At 33.5% G+C, this 23,101-nt stretch overlaps 2 protein-coding genes across 18 annotated transcripts in view; one reads left to right on the top strand and one right to left on the bottom strand.

Annotated features, from left to right (window-relative positions):
• Nucleotides 1-23,101, bottom strand: part of Lap (phosphatidylinositol-binding clathrin assembly protein lap) — a 59,691-nt gene that overhangs the window by 8,227 nt on the left and 28,363 nt on the right. For 16 of the 17 annotated variants that reach the window (XM_070293354.1, XM_070293359.1, XM_070293349.1 and 13 more), the window contains one exon: nucleotides 14,070-22,206. Coding sequence is in view for 1 of the 17 variants with exons in the window: in XM_070293364.1 (XP_070149465.1) it covers nucleotides 22,189-22,206 (18 nt within the window). In the remaining 16 variants the exon portion in view is untranslated. Of the gene's footprint in view, nucleotides 1-11,214; nucleotides 11,251-14,069; nucleotides 22,207-23,101 lie in introns of those variants that run through there. The other variant, XM_070293351.1, reaches the window with a different exon arrangement.
• LOC138931973 (uncharacterized) lies at nucleotides 793-17,046 on the top strand. Its single transcript, XM_070293348.1, has 19 exons — nucleotides 793-916; nucleotides 5,548-5,661; nucleotides 5,961-6,010; nucleotides 6,411-6,591; nucleotides 6,830-6,961; nucleotides 7,111-7,267; nucleotides 8,275-8,479; nucleotides 8,944-9,470; nucleotides 9,547-9,844; nucleotides 10,138-10,656; nucleotides 10,933-11,116; nucleotides 11,384-11,680; nucleotides 12,251-12,686; nucleotides 13,378-13,506; nucleotides 13,615-13,745; nucleotides 14,078-14,336; nucleotides 14,463-14,559; nucleotides 14,915-15,025; nucleotides 15,444-17,046. Exons 2-19 carry the CDS (start codon nucleotides 5,645-5,647, stop codon nucleotides 15,557-15,559), a joined length of 3,846 nt encoding a protein of 1,281 aa, XP_070149449.1. The 5' UTR covers nucleotides 793-916; nucleotides 5,548-5,644; the 3' UTR covers nucleotides 15,560-17,046.

Raw genomic sequence — 23,101 nt, 5'->3', positions numbered from 1 at the left:
TCTTTTATTTTCTTTACAACAATTAATGTCTCTCATTTTTTGAGCTTAAAATATTAAGGTAACATTATTGCAAAATAAATAATTTTATGAGACATTTCATAGTTTATGTAAAATTATGTCGAAGTAAAGTAATAAAATAAAGTATAAAATATCTCGTAAACTATTAAACTTTTGGCCATCATATCCCTATAACTTTTTATGTAGAATATTGCAAGGAATCGATTTATGTAAAAAAATTGGGGTGTTTCCATTTAAAAAAACAAGATTGAAATCTCCGAAACGCCTTCAGCCAAGATCAAACTAATGGCACCATCTTACGACCTCCCTAGAACCGAACAACTTTTGTCTGAAACATTTCTTTCTATCTTGCTTCATTTTTTAGATATTTAGGTATCTCAATATAAATGTCCCATCCTGTATATAAGCATGTAGATAGCAGTGGATTATTTTACGCGACTGTCATCATTTTAACGATATTAAAAACAGGATTTCGCATTCGCAGTTGAGTTAAATATGCAGTATTCTATTTTAGTCATATAAGAATGGTTAATTAAAGCAACATTTATCAGATAAAAATTATAGGGTCATGATAGAAATCGCTTCAAGTATAATTTCTTTCGCAACTATTTCGTGTGCACAAACGAAAGTGCGGATTTCCTTCTCTTACGGATAATGAAACTCCGCTAGATACAATGATAAAATAATAATGCGAATAGTCCCGAGAGGGAAACTGTGATAATCATAATATCTGATAAGGCACTCCGCTACAACGTTCTGTATTGCATGGGTAACTTCGTGGGGCGACCATACGCAGTAGGGGCAAAGTAATACGTGTACGAAATGATTTTGAGTCAGAGTGCAATACAGTTCGACAAGCCACGGATCTCCTCGATCACGTTCACTAACAATTTCGACAGTAAGTAATATTCTCGATGCTTTCATTGTCATTATATAATTCCTTATATAAGTCCATCGATAACATTATTTCGATCAACGAAATGGAAAGCGCAGTAATTTCGTTGGATAATTTTTTCGATGCTATATTGAAATCAGCGTATTTATATCGACCGCGATCACTAACAATATTAAGATAAAGAAGTCGCAGATTTATTGAGTCTATCATTAATAATGTCATTAATATTGCGATAAGTGATACTATTTGTAATAATAAATATTTAATTCGTACAAGAATTATATCAGCTCGCTTTTAATGTTTAGATTGTGCAATTTTAGCGTAATCATGCTTGATTATATTTCTATATACAAGAAAATTTGCGCGATTAAAGTGTACGCGGAGAGAATTTTATAGTGTAAATTTACATTCCTTTTATGACATTTATCGTAAAGCTGGAATATAATGACACATTAAGATATACTTATTACTATAAAAATTATAAATTATATATTTGTGTTTGTGTGTTTTATTGTTTGTTGACAATTATGACATTTGTTTATATATCAAAATATATGAAAATAGCACTACTACTTTGTAATAAAAATAATACGTAATAAATATAATAGGTATATAATATTATTGAATAAAAATATCGTGAGTCATTTTTTTTTATATATTAGTATGTTTCGCGATCACGAAAAAATATTATAATTTTTGCTATAATATTGTTCTGTGTATACATATTTGTTTTGCAATCTGACGCATCGTGCTATTTTAACGCAAGATTAATACTGAATGCGCGACATTTAATTTTTATTTTATTTCTATTTCCTCCACGTGTTCTTCTTCTTTATTATTTTTATTTGTGCTATTTTTGTCTCGTCGTGATAATCGCTTTCATGAGAAACACGAAGAGATTCAAAGAGGTGAACGTGGGTTGCGTCCTTGCAATACAATAGTGATGTCTACCTTGTAATGTCATGTTGTGTGATTTTAATACTGCTGCAGTGCAATATCGTTTAATTTCTATTTTCTTTACTCTATACTTATTCTTTTTGTTCGTCTTAGTTCTGTTGTGTCACAAAAACGGCTCTTGCGTAAGATAGAAAAACGAAAGAGTGAATTTATTGACTTAAAATAAATCACGAAGTAAATACATATGACTTGGAAGATCACGTTGATTACGTATGATTCTATCACCGAGTATAAAATCGTTCAATTCCGAATCCTTTAATTTTTTCCTCTGTTCATTATATTTGCCTGTCGCAAAAAATGCTTGCGCGATAGAAGGAAGGAATATATTTGTACTTACAAGTTTATATAATCAGCAATGATAGCTGCTTTACGATTTTAACATTGCCGAGTATGTTGCGTGATTAGGAAAATAAAAACAAAAACATTATATCCTTCACTTGTAACATCCTTTTCTGACCGTGCATGATGGCTAACCGGTTTCTTTTTTCTTACAAAACCAGTTTTGTAAGGATACTTTAAATCTATTGTTAAATATAGAGACATATCTGATGACACAATTCGCTTATGCTTGGTTGTTTTTAATCCACAATGATATTTTCAAGAGATCGTACTTTTCTCTCGAAATAACTATTTTTATCAACATTCCTTTATATTTTCATGAAAACAACGCTTTAATATCTTCTTTTTTCATCACAAATATATGTTCGTTTAAGTTTGGTAATCATAGGAAATCTTCAAAGATTGTCAGCGATATTTCCCATACAGCACAGAACATTGCAATTACATTGCAGTAATATTACAATCTTGCAAGTTGCAATGTAATATTGTTGAGACATTATTGGAACATATAATTGTAATATTTTATGAGAATGTTACAGCAACATTTCAAAAACATTACAAAAAATAATTTTCGGTAATCGCTAGTTCGTTTGTTTACCGCTATGCGGCGCGCGTTGCGTTATCTACCCTGCATTTAAGTCACAATCATGATGATTACAAAAAGCTTGCAAAGAGCGGCTAATAAGATTAAAGATATAATTATTTTTTTATCAGTTTAATTTATCCGATACAATCCCAACACAGGGAATTCAGATATTGAACTGATTGTTCAGTAATCGGATACATAAATATCCAAAAAAGTTAAAATTATTCGTTAATTGTCTACTTAAGATGTAAAATAGAGTTTAATATCTATATAAGTAAAATTTTAACTTTTATGAATGAGATTATTTAATCATTACTATCTTCTTAAACTTGTAAATTATTTATAAAATAGCGATATTAACTAGATAACAGGAAAATGTTAAATAGTTTCGCAACAAGTTAAAAAAAAAAAAAAAAAAAAACACCGCCTGTATTTTGTAGTAGCAATTTTATAATCATTTCAAGTTAAAAAAAAAAGATTACGCGAAACAAAGTTAACCATCTTCCACTTTCCATAGAATTGTTTTTTTTTCGCTGTCTCATTGCCTTATGTAAGCAGTACATGCATTAAAATAAATCAAAGTTACGCAACGTAATTACGTAATATGCGATTAATGAAATAAGAATAAATTGCAAATTTCTAATATCAAAAGTTTCAAGATATATCGATTTAAAAATATTTACGAGAGATATCGCTGAAATAAATAATATAATAATGTATTTTAATTCTTTTTTACTTAGAAAGTACAATAATCCACTTTTAATTTAAGATATTAGTAAGAAAAAGCAATCGAAAGATTGTGAAGTTTGCAAAAGAAAATCTGCAAGATTTTTATCTTAATTCAAACTTTTCGCATCACGCTTTGAACATCGTTGCTATAATTACGTTATGAAATTACGCGATTATATAGAAAGTAAATGAATCATATGCGCGTATGATGTTAAATATCAGCACACGTATCTCAATATTAAAATCCTCGTGGTAATAAATTATTTCCGCGTGTAACAATAATGTTACGTGTGTAAATCTCGAGAACGAGTATAATCGATGAGAGATGTACTTAATCCTATTCTGCAATAAGATGAGTTATATGTGTTATCAACGAATACATAATGGGACGAATTTTTTTTCTTCTCTTCATAATTTCATGCTCATTTTGCTATCGGCTGATTGACAGTAATGCAGAATCTTGTTTCGCAGCATGTTATTAGCACATCGTTTATAATTTTATTTCATTGCCATGCGTATCGAGTGTAATTTTCATCGCGATGTCTAAAGGAAAATCGCCACGTCATCATGCTTTTACAGCAAGAATCTTGCAAAACATGTTTTGATATCTCTCGTACAGTTTAAGCGGCGAATTTATTTGATGAGGAATTAAACGCGTTTCTTTCTCAGTTTTTTTTTTTTCAAGAGAAATAATGTTTAATTCATCTCTTCACTGATAATAAATACCTTGTCATATATATAAGCATCGAATAAAATTATGAAAAGCATTATTATTCGAATTTGTCCAAATATGTATTAGTAACTTTTATTTCCAATAAATCTTTAAAATGTCATCCGTGTATATCCTGGTACACACTCTTTTTCTCTCTCTCTCTCTCTCTCTCTCTCTCTCTCTTTCTGTGTATACATAGTCTTTATATATTGTATTATATAATAAGTTTTCAAAATCATATCAGGAAGTATTAGCTAATAAATCAAACAGAAGTTTGCGCTGAAAAAGATGTAAATGAAAACCTTTAGGTTTAACAAAAATGAAATTAATTTATATACAAGAGATATAAGCTTTCTGCGCAATGTCATTTTCTTTCTCTATATTAAAAACTTGTATGTATTTTTGCATGTAACTAATAAGAGCGCAACAAGCTGCGATTTCTCCGATTTTATTAAACGCGACCGTAAGTAACCTGACCCGTTTTGCTCGGCTAGCTCTGTAATTGCAATAGAATGTTAAATTCCTGTTATACACTTACTAATATACTGTGTAAATGTAAATAGTAAGTCAGTGTAATAATTAATTTTACATTCATCGATGATGTAAATTTTATATTAAATATCAATATTTCGCAATATGTTTATTTATCTATACGATTACGGTAAGATTATCAAGAACTAAAAATATTTTACGAGATATTTAATTTTTTATATCAAAATATGTCAGATTAAAATATAAAATAACTCAAAAAGTACTTAATAAAAAAATACTTTATTATAGTGTTTTGGAAAGCTCTCGATGTCAGCTACAAGAATACTAAATAAAAAATGGGGATTTCCATTTAAGATTTTAAAGTTGACCTTCATATGACCTTCAAATGATTTTCCAAGGTCAAATCATTGTCACCATCTCATGGCCCCCTCGAAACCAAACAACTTTTGTCTGAAACATTTTTCTCTTCCGGGCTTGGTTTTTGAGATATTTGCCTGAGGAGATTAAAATGGGACACCCTGTATACAGAGTTTAATCCTTCCGGTAGAAATCACTTTTACCATATATAATAGGTGTATGGGGTCAAAGCAAGAATTATTATATATCGCTTATTTAAGAAAATTTAGTAATTTCGATGGTTTTTATAACAGTGGAAAAAACTATAATCTCTCTGTTTCACGACATTATTTATAAACAATAAGCGTGTTCCATGTTTGCAAGCACACTGATATCGTCGCCGCTATCATGACTTTTCTTGAAATGAATAAAAGAAGAAGTTGTATCTGACAATATATTTTTTGCGCTTATTATTATTTTCAGAGAAAATATAAGAGTCGCTCGTGTATCGTATAAGAGGATCTTATGAGTGAAGGATTATATATCATTGTGTGTACATCGATACGATTGATGAACAACAATGCCAACGACAATGATGTAAGTTTATATTTCCTCTGTAAAATATATATATGTATAATAAATACTGACGTATATATTTTATAAATGCGATAAAAGAATTTCGAATGCGAAGCTTCGTATAAATTTAGAAATTTTTGTCTCTCGATTGAGTTTCAGAGAAAAAATTCTAAGAGAAAAATATATATTTATAATTATTTTGTTATTAATATAATCGTACTACATCAAGTACACGAAAATATAGATGAAAATAATTCTTTAAAATTTCAGCTCGTCTGACAATGTTAAAATTAAGTCTGATGTAATTTATTTCGTTGCAGGGATACCGAAGATTCCGTCAACTTTACGATTAATGGAGTACTATACAAAGGTATTGTATTTTTTTTCGAATATAATTTATACAGACAATATAATGAAAAATAAAAAAGTTCGACTCTACTAAATAAGAAAATAAATAATTACGATATATCTGAAATTACAAAAGAAATTTAATTACAAGTCTAATTGTGATGGCGGAAATCATAGAATTTAATTATGAAAGTTTAATTATAAAAGCAAGAACAACTACGGTTAATTATGAAAATTTAATTGCAACGATAGAAGCTATAGAATTCTCTCAATCATGAAAATTTAATTATTTAACAACTGTCAAAATATTGAAATTCAGAATATTAAAGTCGATACTATACATACATGTTCGTCGTTTCCGTGTTATATTATAACTGTTATGTATGTGTGTCGATTTTATAATCACAAAAATTCACTTTCAGTCTCGGGAGGCATACCGGCGAACACGTCCCTCAATGTGTACATTCGCGATTATGCGAAACTCCGCGGCACAAAGGCCATGTGCTATGAGGGTGGTTGCGGTGCCTGCATCGTGGCCGCGGAAATCAAAGGGGAAACAATGGCTGTGAATTCTTGCCTTGTACCGATATTAATTTGCGACGGGTATGCGTGTAATTTAATCGACGAACTTGTACTCAAATTTCACTCTTCGTTAAAAAAAAGAAATTATATTATAATAAAAATTTAGCGTGCACGACACACGCGGTATCTTACCGTTAATATTGATCCCCGATCTTTGACGTAACGAAGAAATTTTTTTTCTAATCCCATCTATTCACTTTGAGATTGCGATTAATTTTATTAATCCGCGTCTCCCATCTCTTATCGAATAATTTCGCAGATGGACAATTCATACGATCGAGGGTATAGGAAACAGACGAGATGGCTATGACTCGATTCAAGTTGCGCTCGCTGGAAAAAACGGTACGCAATGCGGATATTGCTCTCCCGGCATGGTGATGAATCTTTACAGGTATGATGAAGAAATGAAGAAATAAAAAAAAAAAAAAAAAAAAAGAACATCCTTTCTATAAATTTAAACATCGCGTTGAAATATTCTAGCGCATCGACGCTATATCCGTAATATGGAGTTTTAACGCGCCTCCATATCGTCATTTTCAGTCTCACGAAAAACAAGAAATTGACAATGCAACAGATCGAAGATTCGTTCGGGGGTAATATTTGCCGATGCACGGGTTATCGACCGATTCTGGATGCGTTTAAAGGATTCGCCAGCGATGCGACTCCCGCACTGATTAAGGATATTCGCGATATCGAGGTAATCGCGCGCGATAAAATTTTCGATAAATATGCATAAAAGATCACACTTTACCGATTCAATCGCCTCTTAGATATATTGTAGGGAGGAGTGTTCTCTGTGTAATAAGTGGGGGCAAGAAATAAGTGGGGGACGGCATTGATTTAGAAGACATAATTTAATATAATTTAAGTTTGACATTAAAGTATGTATATACTGTATAATTTCTTATTTTTTTCATTGAAAAAAATTATTTATGATATTTACGCGTAGGCGGGGGACAGGCGGAGCCCCTGCATCCCCACCTCGAAAAAATTTCTAATCTAACCCAAACCTATTTTCAGTTTATTAAAAGTAAGGTTGGGTTGGATTAGGTTAGAATTTTTTCGAGGTGAGGGAGGAACGAAGCCCCCGCCCACGTATTCAATAAATAATACTTTTCATTTACAAGACTCACACAAATTTATATTTAGTCGCATGTTGAAAGCTGTTAACGAGCTGCGAGAAATAGATGAAACTGATTATTGATAAAATCTATCTATTATCGATAATATCTCTACTCTACAAGTATACAACGTATACAAACTTCACTTTTCCTAATGTTACTTTATAATACCTGAGAGAAGGCATTAAAACTGTGAAACTTTTATTTGTTATATCTCCTAAATCAGTGCCCCTTCCGCCATTTAATTCTTGCGGCGAATTAATCGGAACACTTCCCCCTACAACATATCTAAGTGGCGATTAAATCGGTGAGATGTAAACCTTTTATATTTACCAAATTTTCTTTCAATTGCAAAAACATTGTTCTCTTCAGTTTCAGAATAATATTCATTTTAATTTCATTTAATTATTATGTAAAAAATTTATACTTTTATAATTATATTTCACATTCTTGTATAATACAATATAATCCTAATAAATTATTATATTATCATTTTATTGCTATTAAGCGAGAAAATACATTCTATGTATATACATAGCTTACGGATCATAAGTACAATAATACATATATGCATATTTTTTAGGAACTCTACAAGGTCAAAAGCTGCCCGAAAAACGGATTGCCATGCAGAAACACTTGCGCCGATAAACATTCAAACAACGTAAAATTGGATATAAAGTTGGAAGACGCGGAATTTTATAAAGTTTACTCAATCGAGGATTTATTCGCGATATTTCAAGAGAAACCGAAGGCCACATACATATTAAACGGCGGAAATACGGCGCATGGTAAAAGATGTTTTTTTTATATTTATACAAAGTCACTGTTTTAAAGTATAAGGTATTTATGATAAAAAATACAAAGCGTATGTTAATCAGTGTTTATCTATTCAAATAAATCTATAATAAATGTTCCGAATATATAAACAATGGGACTCACAATGCATTATCTGCATTACCATGCATTGCCGACAATGTTGCTTTTTTAAGTCTTTGTTATTCAAATTAATTTAAACTAATATATTCTAAAAATGAAAATCCCACGTAAAGTGTTTCTACCTCTACCGCATTATTTTTTAACGATGGATTTTGCAAGAGAAATGGAATATTTTATTTGTTTCATTATTTTTAAATATGCATAATAATGCTTTTTCGGTCATTTCAATAAATATTTCGTAGTATCGCCAATTAAAAAAAAAAAAAAAAAAAAAAAAAAAAAAAAAAAAACATGACATTTAAAAACCTAATTCTAGGTGTTTATCGCACGGGCAAGAACGATCTTCACATCGACATAAACGACATCCCGGATCTGCGTCGCATCAAAAAGACCAATCAAGATTTAACCTTGGGCGGGAATATATCCCTTACCGTGGCGATGGAGACCTTTCGGAAGTATTCGTCCGAGGCAGGATTCAAGTACCTCCGTCATTTGGCCCATCATATCGACCTGATCGCTAGCGTGCCGGTACGCAACATCGGCTCTATCGCTGGCAATCTGATGATCAAGCATGCGCACAATAATTTTCCATCCGATTTGTTCCTGATATTGGAAGCCGCCGGTACCCAAATACATATCCTCGAGGCACCCAGTCGCAAGACAAGCGTAATGTTACAGGAATTCCTCGAGACCGACATGTGCCATAAGATCATCTACAGTGTGATGCTGCCGGCACTGTCCGATGAATATGAGTACAGATCTTACAAGATCATGCCAAGAGCGCAGAACGCCCATGCACATGTCAACGCTGGTTTCCTCTTCGCGCTCGACGGTGGTGGCAAGGTAATCATATTTCGGCGTTTCTACAAATTATTTTCTCATCTGGTATCCGTTAAAGTGATATTTCTCTCGCATGAAGGTGCTGAAGAAGCCCAACATCATCTTCGGTGGTATCAACGAGCACTTTCTGCACGCGAAGATGACCGAGGAACTGTTGGTGGGTAAATCGATCTTCGATCAAGAAGTGCTCAAAGCCTCCTTAGAAACGCTGCACAACGAACTCAAACCTGATCACGTGCTGCCGGACTATTCGCCGGAATTCCGCAAAACCCTCGCTGAAGGATTATTTTACAAGTTTGTGCTGAGCATCAAACCGGAGAACGTGAATTCCAAGCTTCGCAGCGGTGGCACTATCTTGGAACGAGGACTTTCTTCAGGTAGAATGATCAGTAGATTTCGAAAGATATATTTTCTTTCTCCCTCGCCTTCTCGACAATTTATTTCGCTTCACTCTAGGATTTGCAAAGTATGACATTCATTTCATTTATCTTCGACTTATTAAATTCTTGAAATTCTAGATTGAGCTGTTAATGGTAAAGCAATTTTAATATTAAAAATGTAGAGGGATATAAATATACTATCGTACTCAATCTCTTGAAGAAAATTGCGCCACGATTGATCGTTTTAATCGTACATGAAAAAAAAAAAAAAAAAAAAAAAAAACACCCAGGTACACAGGACTACGACTCGGACAAGAATTTGTGGCCGGTGAACAAGGCGACGATAAAGCTGGAGGCAATTCAGCAGACGTCGGGCGAGGCCCAGTATTGCAACGATCTGCCGCCGTATCCTGGAGAAGTGTTCTGCGCCTTCGTCAGCACGGATATCGGTAATGGCAAGATCCAGAGCATAGACACGAGCAAGGCGCTGGCTATGAAGGGCGTAGTAGCGTTCTTCAGCGCCAAGGACGTGCCTGGCAAAAATCTATTCGCCTCGGGCGCCAACAAGCTGATGATGCTGAACTTTGACGAAGTTCTATTCGCCGAGGACGACGTTCTCTACGCCGGTCAACCGGTCGGCGTGATCGCCGCCGAGACGCACAATTTGGCAAATGAGGCCGCGAAATTGGTGGAGATCAAGTACAGCGAGCCATTGAAGAGGAAGCCAGTGATAACTGTTGAGGACGCGCTCGCAACGAAAGACGATAGCAGAATCATGCTGGGCACGAGTATTCCGGCGCAGAAGAAAGGTAGATTTGTTAGTTATACAAGGTGTTCCCAAACATATGCACCAACATTCGAGAAGTGACCCTTTCGGTAATTTCTTGAAGAAAAGTTCATATACATTAAAAGATAGAGATTAAAGATTTAAGAATTTTAGATAATCTAAATTTTAGATAAACTAAAAAAGTATTAAACTAATTGATAAATTATATATCTGAAAAATTGTGCAAATTTTATCGAGATTGAAAAAGATTTAATATAAAAATATAGTAATTCCCACGTTTTTCGTTATCTTACGTTAGGAGACGATATTAAGCATGTGATAAAGGGCGTCTTAAAATTATGCAGCCAATATCATTACACTATGGAGACTCAGTCTTGCGTATGCATTCCCACGGAGGATGGCATGGATGTCTATCCAGCTACGCAATGGATAGATAGCATTCAAGTAGCTATTGCGGATTGCCTTGATGTCAAGAACAATAGGTGAGTCTCATTAATCTCTCGAATATGAAGAGAAAGTTAACATATTTTCCCATTAATCTCCGTGATGACATAATTAACGTGAGTAGTGCTTCCGAAATACGTCTTCTCGATCTCCTGATCTTCACGAAGTTGAACTAAGCAAAAGAACTAGGCAATCAAAATAGATATTTTTGCGATCCTTTTGAAATAAATGAATTAAAAGAGTTTGAAAGAAAAATATTTTCCTAAATTATCCTAATATAATCAAGTGGCTTTAATTTTCAATAGTATCAACGTCAGCGTTAAACGAATCGGTGGCGCGTATGGGGCGAAAATTTCGCGAAACACACAGATCGCGTGTGGCTGCGCGTTGGTATGTCACAAGCTGAATCGCCCGGCACGATTCGTCATGACGATCGAGAGCAATATGCAATCGGTGGGCAAGAGAATCATGACGCATAATGATTACGAGGTAGGCGTCAACGACGAAGGGGTCATCCAGTATCTTGATGCGAAATTTTGGTGCAACGACGGTTGCAGCTTCAACGAACCCACCGCTTGGGTCATATCGCATCATTTCACCAAGTATGTCGTTCAAATTGACGAATAATATAACATATAATATAAGCAAAAGGACTTTCTCTCATAGTAATATTATCTTCAAATTTTAATCCTCTCATCTTTAAAACTTCTCATTGTCAGCATTTTTAAATTTAAAGAAAAGTTTATTTATATATTAATTTCTCTTCGACATTTTTTCAAGTCAAAAGAGATTTTAAAAGATTATAAAAATAAATTAAATCTCTTATTAAATTTTAATCAAAGTTTGACGCGCGTAAAATCCAACGAGAGGAAAAATAGGAGAGATAATTTAAATAACAATAATATTAATGTATATATATATATATATAATTATATATACCATATATTATATACTTAAATAATATTAATATTAATTCAAATAATACTAATATTAATTTAAATAAAAAAATATGTTAATTAAATGTAATCAATATATTGTTTTAATATTAAAAGATATTAGATTTCTTTAAAAAATAGTAATATACGTTTGAAAATGAAAAATATGTTATGTATATGTTATTCGAATGATTAATCTACAACACGCGTGTGTTCGCTATCACCGTTTGTTAACAGCTGTTACGCGGCTGACACTTGGACAATAAACGGATACGAGGTGCGAACCGATATACCATCAAATACGTATTGTCGAGCGCCAGGCTCCTTGGAAGGAGTAGCCATGAGCGAGAATTTAATGGAGCACATCGCGAGGGTGACGAAAAAGGATCCTTTACAAGTCAGACTGTCGAATATGAACGATGCGGACAAGGCGCCGCTAGAAGCAATGATACGCGAACTGTCAAAGTCAGCTGATTACGAGATGCGAAAGCGAGACGTCGAGATATTCAACAACGAGAATCGTTGGAAGAAGAAGGGAATCGCTCTGGTGACGATGATGTATCCGTTCATGTATTGGGGACAATTCAACGCTATGGTGTCGATTTGCGCTCGCGATGGTACGGTCTGCGTGACACACGGCGGGATTGAATGCGGCCAAGGTATAAATACAAAGGTATGATATTATAAAGAAAATGTGTCTCAAGCTCCTTTCTCGTTGGAGAGGAACATGGAAAAAATATATAATTTATCGAATAGTTATTAAACTGACAAATATACATAAATTAAAAATAATTGAAAGGGAAAAGGTTCGAAAAAATTGGCTATTCAATTTTCATAAAATTTTACGGAATTTTTATCGATCGAATGCAATTTTTTAAATTTTCGCTTCATTTCGTATTAGCTGCTTGGAATTACAAAATAAAAGTACGTATTCTAATATATTCTAATACTATAGAAATTATATCAAGAATTAAAAAAAAAAGGATCTAATAATTTTATACGTTAACTTACAATATAATCTAATATATCATTTCCAGCTATTATCTCGCATTTTCTCTTTATATAAAAGTTCTATATTGATATATGTAATCGCAATGCAAATGATATGTATAAAAACTTTTTTAGATATATGTATAGCAATATAAGAATTAAAATAATTCAAATTAAAACCAATTAATTAAAAAAATAATTAAACGGAATAAAAGGGAAATTCGATCGCGAAACTTAGACATCAATTTAATTTGAAGGATCCTTTTTAAGCTACTTTTTGCAGAAGTCATTATTAATGATTAATTAATCATTTGCCTGTACGTGTGCATTTTATTCCTATTCATATAAAAATTTCATCCTATTTTCTCTTTTAGATCGCTCAAGTGGCAGCTTACACACTGGGGATCGACCTAAGTTTTATCAGCGTCAAAGCAAGCAATAACATAGTAACACCCAACAACTCGGTTACCGGAGGAAGTGTTAGCAGTGAAAGTTGCGCATACGTAAGAAATCATTTAATCCATCTTCAACGCTTCGCGAAAGATGACGCAATGCATACTACAATAATAATACTAAATTGATTAATAATGATCGGACCCGTGCGATTTCAGTCCACGATTCAGGCCTGCAAGGAACTCTTGAAGAGACTCGAGCCGATCAAGAAAGAATTGAAAGACCCGAATTGGAAGGAGCTCGTTTTGACGGCGTATCTAAAGGATGTTGATTTATGCGCACGACATATGTAAGCATTACATTATTAAATTATATTTTTAACGCAGTTTAATGTTAATATTTACACAGATTGACATGGGCTTTTTCCAAAAATATCGTGTCGCGCGATTATTTCATCCAAATAGAAATTTAATCTCCTTTTCTTTGTAATAACCGATGAAGAATATAGTTTATATTTCATTAGCGATTTCTTTTTTTCTTTGATTGAAACAACATAATCATTGTAATATTGTACTTCCTGTTCTCGAATTCGACAAAATCAAATGATATGAAATTTCATATTTATAGAACGCAAAACTATACGTGCGACAATTCTTGCTTATTATTCACTTACCTCGACAGGTTCGCACCCACGCAGGATGACACAATCAAGCCTTACAAAATTTACGGTGTCACCATCGCCGAGGTCGAGATCGACCTGTTGACTGGCCAGCACATTGTCAATAGGGTGGACTTAATGGAGGACGCTGGTATGAGTTTAAGCCCGGAGATCGACGTCGGTCAGGTGGAGGGTGCTTTCGTGATGGGAATGGGATACTGGACTTCCGAGGATTTGGTGTACGATCCTAAAACAGGAGCATTGACAAATTATAGAACTTGGGTATGTGATCTTTATTGAGAGTTTCAGTAACGCATTCTAATATCTCCAAAACGCGATCCTCCCGCAATTCATCGAGTCCTAAAGAAGGGAGATTAAATTATCCTGAATATTCTATTCTCTTCATAGAACTATAAACCGCCAGGAGCGAAGGATATTCCCGTTGATTTCCGCGTGTCCTTCGTTAGAAACTCGAATAATGTACTCGGTGTCCTTCGTTCAAAGGGTAAGATCAGAAATCAAATCATTAATCCTTTCGAATTTGTATCTGTATTTATTATCAAAGAGAGAAGATCTGATCTCTCTTTCTATATATTGCGCATAACTTCAGAGTTTTTGAACAATCTTTATGGAGGAATTTTAAAATAATTTTTTTTTTTTGTAGAAAAAAATGTATACTTCTTAACAATTAAAAATTTAATAAGACAAACAAAATCATAATAATTGCAAAGCTTAAAAAGTTAACTATTTTGTCTCGAGCATTCTTTGCGATACAAGATAAAAGTGAGAAAAAACGCAGATCTGAAAGGATTATTGAATTGATAAAAGATTGTCAATTAATCATGAATATTCCTTTGTAGCGACCGGTGAGCCACCGCTCGCCATGGCTTGTGTAATTCCAATCGCAATCCGCAAGGCATTGAACTCTGCCAGGGCGGATGCCGGAAACACGGATGACTGGTATCAATTGGGTAAGTTCTAAACAAGAGGATGTAAACGGTATACTCGTATACTTGATAATATACAGAATGAATCGCCTTCTTTGTGACCTGAATACAACATGTACAATCTTTGCAGATTGTTTAAAAATAATAATTTAGAAGAAATAATTTATGAACCTTTCCGATCTAATTAATTCCATTTTATTATTTCTTCCAAACTATCATATGCGAAGATTACGCTGACTTGAATATTATTTGCGATATGTACGCCATTCATATCCATACTATGAACAATATAACAGTTTTCATTTGCAGCAAAAATAAAAAAATAAAAAAACTCTAAAATTACCATAAAATTAAGAGAATGTGTGATTCAGCCTGTATATAAATTCTTATAATGTATTATTATATTGATATATATTCGATTATTTTTATCGTAATTTCGCAGATGCACCATATACCAACGAACGTATACTTTTAAACGGTTTAACCAGCAAGGATAATATGGTGCTGAGTGAAAGTGTGACTCGTTCATGCGGGAGAATAAAGCGGTGCTTCAAATAAATCCTATAATTATTGTCGTTCTTCTCTTTAATCGCTCTTTTTCTTAAACCAGAATAAATTTAGACGCCCCGTACAGCTAAGACAATTCGTTTTAACATCCGCGTTTCGCCGATACAAGAGGTTTCAGGGTAATAGCGGCGTAATATGTGTGTAATTAGATTAGTTAACAGGCTTTTAACACAACTAAGGCACACAATTTCTGTTTTATGGTAAATAATTTCAATAAATACTCTCTATTAAACGCCATTGATGTGCTACATAGTAAATATTACAACAACAAATTTACGATGTATAATTTGTAATTAATCTTCATACAATATAAAGTATATGTCGAAGAGAGAAATAATAATCGTGTATATATATATATATATCTATACCTTTCTCAAGAGAATCTACAGCAACGATTATTACCGTATATATGTCTATACGCGGACATCAAACGTTAAACACGTTGACACCGTTTGCATTATTTGCACTTGAGGGTGGATGACAAAAGGGGCTGGAGAATAAAAAAAAAACGGAACGAAACGAGATTATGATGGCATATCAGAGATTTGATTCGCAAAATCATTTAATTAACGCATAATGTGCATCGCCGCAAAATGGAGAAAAACATGGAATGTGTTCCTTCCACGGCACCACTCACGCCATTCTCAAGACGTCCCGTTCGCTCGAAATAATCGCTATTCATGTGTCGCGAGGGGGAGAAACATGCCAAACTTAACTCAGAGCGCGCAGCCTTAATAATAAAAAATTTTTAGCGCGCGCGCGTAACAAATATACCATTAAGCATAAATAGCGAAAGTTGAAAAGATCGATGTAATCTTGAAGAAATAAAATTTCACTGCTTCAATGTGTGTGTGGATATCGTATGCCTTATATGTGTCCCTAAATACATAGAATAAGGATAGAGATCGTTTCCGATAATTATATAACATCGAGATTCAGATTCTTCGAGATTAGATCGACTTTTTGCTCCCCGATAAATAGTATCGCGATGCACGAGCATGTATCTCTCATTCTTAACATCCGTTTTCTGTCGTTCTTTCGCGTCTCTCCCTGATAATGCTGGTCGCGAAGAGACGAGGTAAAGATTCCTTTAGCTCTGAACACCAAACGCTCGGAGAAACAACGCCGCCTTTATCTTTTTATACACCTCTTTAATCCGATAATCGTCGCAAGCTACCTTAAACGCCGTGTACACTATAGAAAGTAGAGCGGTCCCTTTCGTTATTGTTTGAATGGAGGATAGTGATTAATTTCGCGCTTATCTTTGACAGCCGCCAAGCACGTGGCCGAACGAGAAAGCAGGCGGCCGTGACGACTATAGTCACGACTCGGACGAGACCGATGCTACATACAATGAATTTCCGCAAAAACTTTCATTTTTTTTTCACTTATTCGGACAATTGTGGTGTAATGAAAAAATCGATATTGCGGCGATTACGCGCACGCTTTAAAGATAATAGCCATAATAAGTAACGCAATCACATTGGTTGCATTTTTGTACGACTGTTGGATTTTTATCAGAATCATATGGTATAAGTCCTCCATATTTTACAACAAAGACAAATTTAGAAATAGTTGTAAATTTTTCATTTTCTCTGCGCGAGAATACATTTTCTTTAAATATTTCGATAATTAGAATCTAATTGGAAATTAAAATAAAATTATTTAAAATTAACTAAAAGCTAAGAGAAAAATCATTATATTTATACAATTTATATTTCTCTCTTTGAAACTTGATTCGCAAAAAAAAAATTGTCGTTTTCCACGACAAAGGGCTTCCTATTGGCGTTGAATGAAACAGACGTAGCTTTTCTTTTAATTTGATTCCTATTTTCTGTACTTGAAAAGACATTTCGTAATTTTGAAACATTCCGTATGAAATATATACATGCATATAATTTATTTAAAGATTTTAATAAAATTAAATAAAAATTTTTATATCAGATTTATATGCTATTAATTACTAATTCATGCTAATTAAACTATCCATTCGATTTATTTCAATCCCGTCCAAATCACGACTCTAGTCACCACTCGATTATACTTTTTGCGTGTCGCACGATCACACACGACCATATATATTTATGTATATATATCATCTTCTTTGCACACTATCTACGGATCTCTATGCATATTCTTTCATTTCTTTTCATCTATTATTACAGCAAACACTATGCTGATTTGTATGTATGTGTATATATCTTAAAGTAAATATATGCCGCGAAAGATATTGTGATATTACATTTGTACAACGAGAAGGCAATATCGTCATTACGCGCTAACTCACATATGATACAGAGATTGCTCTGCCCTGTTATTGAAAGCGTTTAACGATGACGCCCGGTGGGTCATCGTGCAACCGCTGCCATTAATAATCAGCGTCACGAATCAACGATAGTAGTACATCACACAGTACGTGCACGCACACGCACACACGCGCACACACACACACACACATCGCGTAATATCATTATTACAATCATAAGATAAATGATTTCGATGACGGACTTATCTCAATTTTACCAAATGCATCGTATAACATGAATCAATCTGGGCAACACTCTCTCTGTTTACAGTTACTCATAAATTCCAATCGAATGTTTAAAAAAGTCTATATATTTTTTTTTAAGTATAATAAAAAGGAGAAAGAGAAGAAGAAAAAAGCAGAGACGTGTATTGGAATAAATTTTATAACGTATATCTTATATTATAGAACAAAAAGATATTTTGAATTTTATATATTTATAAAATATAATATGACTCTCTCTCTCTTTCTCCTCTCTCTCTCTCTCTCTCCTTAAATAATTTTCGAGACATTTGATCAATATCGCGATATATCGTGTATGAGCGTGTACATCTGGCGTTTGTACATCTATGCTTGTCTTGAAATAATTCTCGCATTCTGAATTTAAATTATTCACTATCGTCTTATCATTCAGGATTTTTCTTTTTCCCCTCTCTCTCTCTCATTCTCTCTCTCTCTCTCTCTCTCTCTCTCTCTCTCTATATATATATATATATATATATATATATATATATATATAGAGGGGGGGGGGATATATATGTACTACGATGATACATATACAAGCATAGATGAGATTACGTTAAAACTAAATAACAGTAAATTTCTCCCTGTGAAAATTTCGAGCTCTTTTTTTCTTTCGCTTTCTCGGGGAAAACATGAGAAGCATGACAAGCCGTCGGAGCAACAAGAAGACACCTCTATTAGATCGCGATGAAAAAATGTTGGAAATGTTGGAACAACATACAGCCTCGATTCTTCATTTTTCTTTTCTCTCCTTTTTTTTTTTTCGTTTCCGGAATGAATAACATTTTTATTATAGCTCACCGTCGGACCGATCGGCTGTCTTATTCTCGATAAATATATAAGATCCATTCTATAAATACTAACAATATACAGTGTGTGTATTCTTACGCGGCCGAAAGATTTTACATTAACTATGCGGGCCGATAAGAAGTTGCGACAAGAATATCTTACTAGTTTACAGCGAGAGAGATAGAATACAGTTGGATTATCTTGTTTTACATCTTCATTGTAATACGATAATCGTATGTAATATTGTCCTGTTACGCTCGACGGCACCGGTAGCTTTAGACAAGAATAATGTCAATTTTGATCGAGAAAAAATAAAGAAAAGAATGATCGAAAGCGATACTGTACAATACGGAAAAGACACATGGACGTACCGATTAGCGTTTTAATCCGCAAACGACCATTCGTTAGATAAACGAAGAAAATGTATATACGATTGGCATAAAAAGCGCAGATTAGATTTATTTAATTATTTACGAAATGAGCATTAATCGACTAAGGTCAATGTATGATGTAATTGTACTAATTACATTTAGAAAACAGGTTTCTCTCTTTTTTTTTTTTTAAATATATACATTAAACGGCTCGAATTTTTCTTTGCTTATCCGCTAAATAATATAAGTAACAATATTAATATAATATTAATTATATTAATATATATTACATAATATTTAATGATACTAATTTCTCGATATTATACCAACGCGAACATTCTAAAGCTACCGACGCTATCTTTGAAGAACACGCGCGATCTCTTGAAGCTCGATTCGAAGCTACCGATTTACAAACTAACAAACTAATTAACTATCCTAGCGGCGACCATAATTTAATGTTACGCGCGCTCTCAGAGAGAGAAGGATCCTATACGTTCATATTATATTATATAAAAGATACGCTCGCGGAAAGAGTGAGAGCGCAGTCGGAACCTAGTGCAAACGAACGGAAATGTACATCGACGAATGAAGGGAAGCGATTCGTTGATATCAAGCCCGAAGATATATCTGGTCGCTTCCTCCGCCTCGCATCTGCTTCCGCCCACGAAATGACGATGTTTCATTAAACTTTCTCATTTCGCACAAAAATCGGTTTTGCATATATATATATATTTCCCTTCGAGACAACACGGAAAAATTTTTTTCATCTATATTTATGTATATGTACATCTATATTTATGCTTATCGAGTATATACGTACGCGCTAACGAAAATAAACATATCGAGACGAGGAAAGTGTGAAAGATTCACACCTCAAAAATGTGTTACCCCTAAAAAGAACACTAACAATGGTAGAAAAGATTCACGGCGTAAAAATTACAATACCTATAACGCGCCAGCCAAAATCTCTCTCGATAATCGACCGATTCTGTTAATGTCGCTTAACATTAATCATAATCAACTGATGTGATGAATCCTTCATTACTGTATTAGTAGAGTATTGTAATCTAGAAAGAAATGGGGAAGATTAGTCAACCTAGAATGAGAATTAATCGACATTGAAAGAATCGGTCTTGTGTCAATCCTCAATGCAGAATTAATGATAAGAGAAATCGGAAAAAAAAAAAAAAAAATTAGAGGCGATACTAGAAACGAGGGCGAATATTTGCGACCGATAACGCGAAAAGCATTATCCTGTAATGTACGTATGCGTATGTGTGTGTGAGAGAGGCCTTAACGAAAATCGAACAGATTTTCATCGACTAGTAGTGCGTACGTTGCGTAAATATCGTCAAGTTTTTGTCTAATTCGTTCCTGTTTTAGCCACGATACATTCGTTCATTCGAGCGAGAAATTGCGGATAAATAATTGATCGATTATACGTAAATACAATATACACGCTACATTGATAGATTTTTTTATTTCCTCAGTTACGACGACATTTATATAATTTGACGAGAATCGCGAGTGTGTGCCGACAATATCCCAAAACGAAACGACCGCAACAGGATATTGACTGCGTCGATAGTACCGCGTACATTCACGTTGTTGTATTTCGTAATTATTTTGTATGAGCGTCGTAGCCTTAATTTTTAACATACTTCGTTAATTATCTAATTAAGATATTCTCCAACAGTATACGGATAAAGAACATTTAATGAGTTCACCTATTCGTTTCATATATATATATATATATATATATATATATATATATATATATATATATATATATACACATATACATATACTTATACATATATAATAATAATAATTATCGTATATCTTTTATCGTATTTAATATTTAATACTTTTCTCGACAGAAAAAAGAATATGCCTCAAAACTCTATCTCTCTCTTTCGCACTGTCCCGAAACAACGTTATCCATACATTCGCAGGACTCTGCGACATTATATTATATTATATTACAATGAGAATATATGTGCCCGATGTGCGAATCTCTATTTCGATTTTTCCTGCTTTGCGCTTTTTTACCGGTTTGAACATTAACGCGAACATTAATATACGTTCAATCGTCAGCTACGTGTGTATATAATCTAACGCGATATTACGTTTAGAATCATGACGAACCACCGGAGTGTTCTTTATTTATCTATTACGCGCTCTTGCCAATTCACGCACCATCAGTTACGTCTATAATCTCCCCTCCCCCATCCTTTTCCATATGTAAAAATTAATCTTTACCTAAATATCGCTATGTAATTACGAAAATTCTTCATCGAACTTAGAAAATGCATCTTCGATAATAGGCTCGCTCGACGTATCAACGAAGAAAAACTGCGCTTTTCTTTGCGCTTATCAACACGAGCGCAATACTATCACAGTTCTATCCTCATCAGGAAGATATTCATCGCACACGCGCACGTTCGTGTCATTCTAAACGCAACTCGCGTCCGGAACAACTAATTCGTCTAAGCTACATAATTTATGCCCGGCTACGGATTTACAAGGCGAAAAAAACGCCTCGCTCTACGTTTTATGTGTTCCCATGAACGTTGGCAAAAGTTAAGAATTCATATTCGATCTTTGTTGACTCCTCGAGAAAAGAGACAGATATTCGCTTAAATGACGTATTTTTAACCATCACCAATGCTCACGGGAACTATACATTATATTGGAGTAATGCGTGTTGCGTATTGCTCGGCGAGCGTATTACAGGAAATATGATACAATTTGCCGATCGTATTTCACAATGAAATGATTCGAGACAATCAATGATTCAAGATCGCGATCAGGTAGTCATGCCTAACAGAAATAAGCGAGACACATTATCCTTGTTTCTTTTCTCTTTCTAGGCATATTACATAGTATTTACAAAATTCCGCTTCGTCTTCTTAATTCCATTTGAAATCCTGGAACAGTTATTGGTAGTTTGCTTTAATACATAGGCGCAATACCGCGTATATATCATAACACAACGTCCATATATCTATTTTTCCATTTATACTAAAGACAGTTATTTACATGTCTATCGACATAGCGTTAATCTTTGAATAATATCAGTAGTAATCAGATTAATAATAAAAGCTGCATAAGAGATGAAGAAAAGATGAACGTACGCGTGCATTATTAGTAATACGGAACAGCCAGATTTCGTTCATTGTAAAATTCATTTCAGACAACTTGTAATTCACAACAAAATTGATATAAAAATAAATTTACAGAATCAAGATTACATCATGTATATGTTTTTATGAGCAAAAAATACATAAAATTTTTGTCAATTAATAATTAACATGATTATGATATTTTAAGAATTATTTAATTATTGTAGTTATGATAATTGTATCTACGATTCGCTGAATAAATAAAATTATAGATGAAATATTGTTTTACGTTACATAAAACATCAAAAAACCAAGTGAAAATTAACAATTCAGAAATGCTGGCATTAAAAATGCTACATGATACTCATTATTAATTACAAATACGTATGTAAGTCACAAACAGATTACTGTACATTATTAGCTTCATAATGACCTATTCAAATCGTTCGAAAAGAAATATGAAGATCATTTATATATATATAGGTATATACAAAATTAAAGCTCCAATGCCTAAAATAGAGAGTATCTAATAAAATCTGCCCCATGAAGTAAAATTCAACCCCATCGCACGGATTTCGCAAACTAAAGAAAACGAACTTTAGTCGGCACAGATTCCTATCACGGATTGTCCCATTATATGCCATAAGATCCTTTGACAACGATAACGAATGGCGCAGAAATGATAAATGAGAATAGGTAC

The sequence above is a fragment of the Polyergus mexicanus genome, unplaced genomic scaffold (genome assembly GCF_030449975.1).
Source record: "Polyergus mexicanus isolate NDT 795.1 unplaced genomic scaffold, iyPolMexi1.0 SCAF_3, whole genome shotgun sequence".
Lineage (NCBI taxonomy): Eukaryota > Metazoa > Arthropoda > Insecta > Hymenoptera > Formicidae > Polyergus > Polyergus mexicanus.
Note: the sequence above shows the minus strand (reverse complement) of the source record. Positions and strands in the feature narration are given on the sequence as shown.

Bases quoted from the DNA above. Each gene is read 5' to 3' on its own strand.
- LOC138931973 (XM_070293348.1), top strand. The intron at 6,592-6,829 runs GTATGCGTGTAA...ATAATTTCGCAG, and splicing joins CCGATATTAATTTGCGACGG to ATGGACAATTCATACGATCG. The intron at 9,471-9,546 runs GTAATCATATTT...TCTCGCATGAAG, and splicing joins CGCTCGACGGTGGTGGCAAG to GTGCTGAAGAAGCCCAACAT.